We start from the raw sequence: 8961 nt of genomic DNA on the forward strand, positions 1-8961 counted from the left end.
ACAGTAACAGGAAAATATGTGAATGAGAACAACTATATTATGAATTCAGCTGCATTAAAACACAGTGTAGTGATCACAGAGAGCAGTAGGAGACTGAGCGAAGGTTCAAATGAGACCGTCTCCCTCCCTTCCTCCCTCTCTGTAATACCAAACATGAAAAAATAGTTTTTCTGTGTATGTGTTAAGACAAAGTCAGTAACAAATGAAATGCATAATTACAAGTGCCGATACATACAGGCATTTATATACAGTCACAAGTAAATTTCATGCTTTAGAGACTGGCGGAAGTAGACTTGGTATATAAAGACAGCAGAGTAGGGTTACACTCCAGTGCACTTGGCAAGCAAAAGGACGATATCATCTGCAAACAGAGAATCTCCCTGATATCTCTGAGGTTGACGCTTGGAGGCTTTGGCTGTTTGTTAACAGTCCAACAAAGGATTTCAAAAGATCTTACTAAATGTGGAGTGGAGATATTTATTTCATGACTGGCATCATAAGACTTTATTTAATAGTTGGCCCAACAAAAGCTGGTGGTAGCTACATGAACAGATGAAAGAACAGATCTATTTAAATAATGTTGTTTCTGTTTCTGAATGCCCTGATTGATTTGTCACCTTCCACTGAGATAGATCAATATCTGTTTTTCAGTGAAATGTCATTGTTGCAGGCTTCAGATAGCGTGCAGGATCTCTTTTGCTTTTACAGGAAGTTGTAATCATATCCAGGGTTTAAAGAAACGGTCTGGACATGTGCATGTGCTGCTCTCAGCATCTCGGCCTGCTGGAGTCTGTGCGGAAGAGTCTTTTGAGGACGAAGAGCTGCAGGTATCCAGACAGGACGATGACGACGCTTTGGGTCGCCGACCACCAGTTGACGTAGTTGAGGTTGGACGTCAGGATGTGGTGGTCCTTCCCTTTCCTCATGCGGGCGAAGTTGTAATGCCGCCACATGTGGAAGATCTGATTCTGCAGCTTCTGTACGCTTTCCTAAAGCAGACATAGTACGTACACAAGTTTAATATCACATACTGTATAACTCATAGTAACTGCAATAGTTTATAGATTATAGGTGAAATATATGTTGTCACGTTTGGAGGTAATGAAGTACAGCTAGTCTTGTCACTGCTTTATTTGTGTACTTTCCATACATTGTTTTTTTGAAGGCAATATATTTAGTAGAGATGCAACCATTAGTTGATTAATTGATTAGTTGCCAACTATTAAATTAATTGCCAACTACTTTGATAATCTATTATCAAAGAAAATCTTCAAGAAAATCTCTGATTCCAGCTTCGGAAATGTGAATATTTTCTGGTGTCTTTAGTTCTCTATGACAGTAAACTGTCAGTAAAAATGTATTTTTCAAACTATTTCCCACTTTTTAAAGCTCCTTTCTGCTCAGGATGAGAAGGTAACACTACACAGTATCACCATATACAACAAGTTAAACTTTAATGACACATTTGCATTTAATGTTAGCATTCATTTACTCAATCCCAATGTCTTTCTCTCAAACCCATGCTCTCTCACCATGACTGAGAAAAAGTTATCCACACACTCATCTTCTCCAGACCTGACTATTGTAACTCATAACTCACAGGAATCATCCAAAAATTACCTTCACCTCAGTTGGTCCAAGATGCAGCAGCTCAACTAGAACTGATTTTAAAATTTCACTGACTGGCCTCTTCATACACTGCAGACCTGCTGACTCCTTATGAGGCAGAATGCAGCCTCAGATCCTCTGGCAGGTCTTTACTCACTGTCCCAAACTCCAGATTAATAACAGACTAATGAATCTCAAAATTATGGAACAGCCTACCAGAGGATCTGAGGCTCGCAGACTTTACATCTCTTCTAAAAAGATATTTATAGATGTGTTTTTTTTGTGATGTGTCATCGTCTTTTATCTTTTTGCACTCATGGTTTTAATTTCTACATTGATCTTTTCTTTTCCTTTATTTTATTCCTGTGGGCATTATTGTATTTTGTTTTCATTAAAAAAATGTATTAATTAATCATATATATATATGATTTTGCTGTGTGTTTTGTTTATATATGTGCAGACAATGTTAAGAACGTTGTAAACAATGTATTTTAGAAGTGCTATATAAATAAAGTTATTATTAGTTGTAGTTGTATTAATAATAATACCATAAATATATAATAATAGTTTTATAAAAGTTTTATAAAAGATAAAACTCTTTTTTTAAAATAGCCCCATTCTGTAAACAGTTTGATGTTGGTTGAATAAAGAGCAGATTTTTCCAGTCAGTCAGTGTTTCTGAGTTACTTTTTCATATCTGGTTGTTTGTTCCTAGTGACGGGGAAACTAATCTTTCTGGAGCAAAATGAGGGAATTACGCTGAAAATGGTTAATTAAACACTTGATAGTCAAAATGTTGACATCTGCTGGAAAATGGTTGGTGTTGCGTGTGTAAGGAGGAAGTATTGAATCCAATGTCGAGCCTGTAGAGACTGTACGTCTGTAACTCTCAGGCTGTCTATTAACTGCATTGCATGACCTGCCCAAAATCCCAGACTTAAATTTAAGACAGTCACCTCAATACCAGCCAAAGTGCTGTTAATGACTTCCTCTCCTTCTTCCATCTCTCTCTCGGACTCCATGAAGCTTTCATAGATGACACCGAAGTCCACAAAAACCCTGGTGACTCCGAACTGGTTGTAGTGGTTCCCAAGACACATTCTGTAAAAACCTGCCGGGACGAAACTGCAGTTACCTCACAGATGATATATTTATACAGCAGTTCTTAGATATTTACTGAGGTGTTTCTGATTATTCTACCTGTCACTTCAGTCTGGAAGTTCATTTGACCAAGCGCTTCGCTCCTTGAAGTTATAAAGACGCCCTCTGGTGAGTGGACTGTCACAAACAGCCGGTGGTTGTTGGCCATCCCCGTTACCCACTGAACCTGAGTTCATATTAAACATGTTAAATACTTTTATATGGAAACATTCAAACCAGCAGAATTCAAGCTTTGTCTGACATGTTTGGCATTGACATTACAGTTGGTGATATTCTATATTTTTTTATTGTCAACTAATCCCATCATCCTGCTGCAGAAATACTCACTAAAGTACCAGATGTGGATTCATCCGCCGCTGAAAATAATCCCTAACAAAAGCATTATTTCCTCCTGTTTGAGTAACGTTTGCTAAAAGCTGCAATACCCAGCCATTTTAGATTATTGAGTCATTTCAAAAACATTAAACTATATGTTTGTGAGTCGTTTTTAAAGTCATGTCTTCAGTAGGAACCTGTGGGTGAGGAGCTGAGAGCTACAGCCAGACCTGGGGAAGTCAGAGAGTGTTGAGAGACGGTAAACATGTTGTTGGTTTTGGTCTTTTCATGGGATTTGTTTACAATTTTTAAAAAAATCATATACCATGCTCCTTAAAATGTAGCAACTATAGAAAACTGCATACAAAGAAATACTTAAGACGAAACAATTCTGTCAGTTCTTGTTATAAAGCACTTTCAGTTCAGTTCAGATCTTTATTGTCCCTCAAGGTCAATTTCTTCTTGCAGCAAAGCAGCATGAAAACATAAGAACTTGAAACATACAAACAATAAAAACACAACATTTTATTGTGTAGTTTTATGTTGAATATGTTGTGTTTCTTTATATTATGTTGTTGTTTTTTAACATCTTTGGACCATGATGGAAGTAAGTGTTTTCTTTTTAAAGGACAGGTTCACAATTTTTCAAGTGTTTATTAAAAGATCCTCTTCAAATGTGCTTTCAGTGTAAGTGATCGAGGCGAAAATCCACAGTGTGTCCGCACAGTCATTTAGTGCAAAAATGCATTTAAAAGTTGATGTGAAGCTTATATGAGGCTTCAGCAGTCTGGGTTAGTCATATCAAGTGCATATCTGCCACATTTACAGTCTTTTTTGGCATCAAATTCCCTCTTTGTGTTTCCTCGGACAGTGTTTCCCTGTTGAGCTGCGGTGGAAGTATAGTAACAAAAAGAAGGACTTCAGCACTAAAAAGACTGTAACGTTGAAAGATATCTACTTGATTTGACTCATTTGGATGCTGAAGCTCCATATTAGCTTCAGATAAACTTTTAAATACATTTTTGCACAGAAGGAGGACTGTGGATTTTGTCCCCCATCACTTCCATTGTAAGTGCATTATGAAGGGATCTTCTAATGGTCAGTATGAACAGGAGGAATGATTGAATTTCACTTTGTTGGTAAAATCACACATCTGAACCAGTCCATGGCTAAAATGAGCTATTCTTTGTTTAGAAACAATATATATATGCTAAATGTCTTTGAAGAAGCAGCCTTTACACCACTCAGGAGTTTTTGTTTTTAAAGGAAATTGTTTTATTGGCACATAAAATTGCCCCCCACCCCTCTGATTTCACCAGGTGGGGGACATTGATATAGTTTGATGCAGTTTGTTGTAAGATTCCATGTTGGTTTTCCTCCTGTCCTCCCCAATTTTTTAGTCACCAGCCGCCACTGGTGTGGGAGTTGAATGCAGCTCATTTTTGTAGGATACAGCAGAAAGGCTTACATACATACAATACATTATGTACAAACTTTGCATGAAGTTTGATGTTATTATCATTTATTTTACAATAATTATAGGTCTTATATGTATAATTCAGTAGTGGATATGAGCTATGAAGGGAAAGGAAAAAATGGAGTGAGGGTGATAGTTTAGTGATAAAGTGCTGTGGAAAAATACCATCAAAATTTGGGGCTCTGTACTGCAGTTTTTCCTTTATTAGGGCCCGAGTACCTAGTGGTTTGCTCACACTCTCCATTCAAATGTATCAGTATTTTTCTGTGTCCAGCTGCTTATTGTCTCTACACACCTGACAGTACACATTTCAATCAAACTTTGACCTGGTCATGTGGGTGAAGTCTTTCCTTTTCTAAAAATAGACTTGATGAAGATTAGGAAAATAATTTGTTTTACACACAAACTCATCAAGAGTTTTCAATTTACTAATTGTAATTTAAGTGAATGGGCCCAAAACTTGCATAATTTTGATGACACAGGTGTGAGCAAGACAGACATGTCTCACCCTGCAGAAAATGGTTGAGATTTGATATTTCGCCATGACAGAGGAAGTTGCTATAACTTTATTGTAAATGCTCCAGTCTGCACCAAACTTTACATGTTTGATAAGACTCCCGGCCTGAACACGTGTACATGACAATATTCCATCAGTGATGCAAACTGGCTGAATAGCACCCGCTACGAAATTTCAGCAAAGCAGCCCCAGCAGCAGGCAAAATAGTGGACAAAGGAAGTGATGTTTATCTCCTTCTTGCACTGTCTGAAAACAGCCCAGGTCTGAAGACATCTACATGCCCATCACAGAAGCCCTTCGATTGCACCGCGGCCCAACGCCCATTCAACGCTGCTTGCAGTTTTAATTGAATTTTTGGCTCATTTTTATCTTCAGTCTTTTTATATTGCCTTGTGTTTCTTTTTTTATCTTGTGTTAATGCCTTTCTATGGCTTATGTGAAACACTTTGAATTGCCTTGTTATTGAAAGGCGCTATAAACTATATATAAACTTTCTTTTTGTGTCTAATGCTTTCCCAGGTGTGTTTTTTTGTAATCTGAAGACATATAAAGCTTAAATCTTTATTCCTCCACACACTAATGCTTCTGTATGAACACTGATAACAATCACACTTTTAGAAGTCAAACTGGATCACCTTCAGCGTCGGTGTGATAAGCCTGAGAACAAAAAGCACTATGGCACTGACACATTTCCTATTGTGCATATATTTCATGATGACATATGAAATTAAAAACATATTTTTCTTTGCAGACAAGATGAAACAAAATCCTGCAGCTTCACAGTGATCAGGTTGTAAAATTCAGGCTTTCTCACCATGTATGCCAGGTAGAAGCTGCCACTCTGGTGGGCAAAGTGCCAGAAACACTCCATCTCTGCAGCAGGAACCTCGATGGCAAAGTCATATTTGTCTGATCCCCTGAAGAGACCGGCAGACGCTTCACTGAGAGAAGGCTCTGACTTTCTGGACCAGACGCTCTGAGAGCTCAACACTATAAGCAGAATGTTCACCAGCATGGCTGCAGTCTGCCTTCACCGTGAAGGAGGACACAAAGGAACCGGCTGCTTTCTTCTGTTGATCCTCAGATATCAACTTGAAGAGAATTATTAACCACGTCTACAAATTCAAAGTCACAACGCTGTACGCTTGATAACATATCACTGTAAATGTACCAAAAACATGTACTGTGTTTGTGGAAAGCAAAGACTAGACATTCATGGATAAAATCATACAAACAGATTTCATGTAACTTATTCAGTGCTTCTTTTTGTTGTTGTTAAATGAAACCTGATTTTTCTAAATTCAGTCATGCTTTTTTTCATTTTCTAAGGAATAGCTCAAAATTTGGGATAAATACACTCTCATGTTTGCACAGTAAATATGAAGCCAGCAGGCAGTTAGCATAGCTTGGCATAAAGAGTTAGCCTGGCTCTGTCCAAAGGTAACACAACCCACCTACAGCATCTCTGAAGCTCTCCAGTAAACATGTTATATCATGTTTGTTTAATTCACATGTTACAGTTTTATGGGGGTTTTGTGCTGGATTATTTCTTGGCAGTGACTTCCTGCACTAGTAAATATGCTGCCAAAGGGGCGACAGAGCTTTCTCCATAGCTGCCCCCTCCCTCTGGAACTCTCTCCCTAAACACATCAGAGACTACACCAATCTGTCCCTGTTCAAATAACTAATCAAATAACTCACCTTTTTAGAATTGCTTTTAATGTTTGATTAATGATGTGTTTTATATGCTTTTATTGTGTTGTTATTTTAAAATCATTGCAACTTATGTAAAGTATTGGCAGGTTTAAAATGTGTCCCTCTAAATGTTTAAATGTTGAGAACACCCTTAATCCTACCGACTGGGGTACCTGCAGACCCCAGAGGTAAACTTTGTCATATTTCCTTTATTCTATCATTCCAGTTTATCATGACTTTGTCAATCAATCAATAATAGATGGAACTATTTCTTGAGTTCATGTTTGCCAGGGGTTCTAATTTAAAGTATCACACACCGTCGGTGGAGGTAGGGCATTCTGTCAGTCATGTTGAAGGAGAAAGATGCAGCAGACACAGATTTCCTCATGTGCTCTGTTTATTGAAATAAATCTAGCTCTCTAATATAGTTTAGGATGACATTAGTGTTTGTTTTTTTAGGCAACAATGGCGAGCAGATGAAGACTGGCCAGATTTGGTGTTGCTTAAGTTTTGAGACAAATTCTAAATGAGCAGAGCTCTGAGGAGAGTGATGATTCAGGGACTGATTATGAGGATCATGTTTCAGAGGCTTCTGAATAATTAGTTTAATTCTGAACTGCTACTCTTCGTGTGTACTTATTATTTTTTACCAGAAAAAAAAATAGTGCCATGTGTAAAAGTGTGCTAGGAACATTACAAGGTCCACACACACACACACACACACACACACACACACACACACACACACACACACTATTAACAGTATGGCAGAGTAATTCACACTTAGTGTAGTGTGTAGTGTCTTGTATGAAAACAAGATAACTGTACAATGTGGGCCAAATGTTATGCTGCCATCTAGTGTTCATAAATGAGCATAACAATACCTTATAGTACATAAAATACAGAGAGGAGGATTTTGGTAATGATCTTAAATCCTTGTGGCAGCAGAGTGACATTTTAATTAAGTCAAATGTGATTTTCAGATTTACAAGTCTCTATATAAGTATCATGGCCATATTTTACAATACCAAACAAAATGATTGGTTGTTATTGTGCTCAAGGCTTTTGTTATAAAAAGTTGGTACGTCACCTTACCTCAACTTTGTTACCTCTTGTTAGTGTGATTTTGTTTTTCATACTGTCCACACATGAAGATATGTTTCTATGAAAGAAGAGCAAGAAGACATTAACAAGTTTATTCATTTTCTAAGAACAATACCGTAAATACTGTGCAGTATTTAACTGCAATTTTAAAAGCAGGCAGGCAGCTATATATATTACATTAAAAAATAAAAGATTTACCCATGAAATAAAAAGGGCTCACGCTTATCGCACTTTGTTTTATTGTTCAGTTTCGATGACCACAGATGTACAATACAGTTGATGTGTAGGCAATGATAAAGCAGGTTAAATGTTTGTCTGTGGCATCTGATCTCAGTAATAATAATATAGTTACAAGTGACTGAGCGTGAAGAAACAATAAGGTGCACAGATGTATTTACAAGCTTTCCTTCTGTGATTTGACCCAGACAATCACACAATGGGCTCCTGCTACAACACTATAAAATCATGGATTTTTTTTAAAATTTTCTACACAGTTGACAACATCTCAAATGTGTCATCTTATCAATCCAACATTACTGTGGTCAATTTAATTTGACCAAAGTATACAGTACAAATCCAGTAATATTGTGAGGCTCCAGAAGAAATGGAATTATTTCTTATAATACTAATAAAACCAATCCAGTCTAAAACTCAACAAGTTTAATAGGAGACTGCAATCAGTGGCACATATAGAGTGGACAGTTTTCAGTTGATATCAATTTGATGCAGGACAAATGAAGGAGTGTGGACGAGATCATTTGTCTTTTTCCTTTTATTCCATCATTTCCAACTTTCTAACATTCCACTTTGTTAAAAAAGGCAGCGACAAAGGAAGAGAGAGGCTACTCTTTGTTTGAGTTGCCATGTGTAAAAACGTGCGAGGAACATTACATGGCCCACACCCACACACTCAGGGTGCACTGGCATACACACACATTGATGATTAGTTTATCTCTAGGGGGCATGAATGAGGATTTCTCCATGAATGAGTTTCTGCAGTGGTTCTTAAATACCTCTCATTTATGTGGTTTTGTAGTGTTTTTTATGAAACATTATTTATTTTCATTATTTTATAGTTGTATGA

At 37.3% G+C, this 8961-nt stretch overlaps 1 protein-coding gene across 1 annotated transcript; it reads right to left on the reverse strand.

The window, feature by feature from the left end:
• Positions 1-400: 400 nt before the first annotated feature.
• On the reverse strand, positions 401-6100 carry tmed6 (transmembrane p24 trafficking protein 6). The gene is made up of 4 exons (XM_067591079.1): positions 5893-6100; positions 2809-2935; positions 2565-2719; positions 401-989 (listed from the first exon to the last, which is right to left on the reverse strand). The coding sequence occupies exons 1-4, from the start codon at positions 6091-6093 to the stop codon at positions 768-770; spliced, it is 705 nt and encodes a 234-aa protein (XP_067447180.1). The 5' UTR covers positions 6094-6100; the 3' UTR covers positions 401-767.
• Positions 6101-8961: the final 2861 nt, after the last annotated feature.

The sequence above is a fragment of the Thunnus thynnus genome, chromosome 5, assembly GCF_963924715.1.
Source record: "Thunnus thynnus chromosome 5, fThuThy2.1, whole genome shotgun sequence".
NCBI lineage: Eukaryota > Metazoa > Chordata > Actinopteri > Scombriformes > Scombridae > Thunnus > Thunnus thynnus.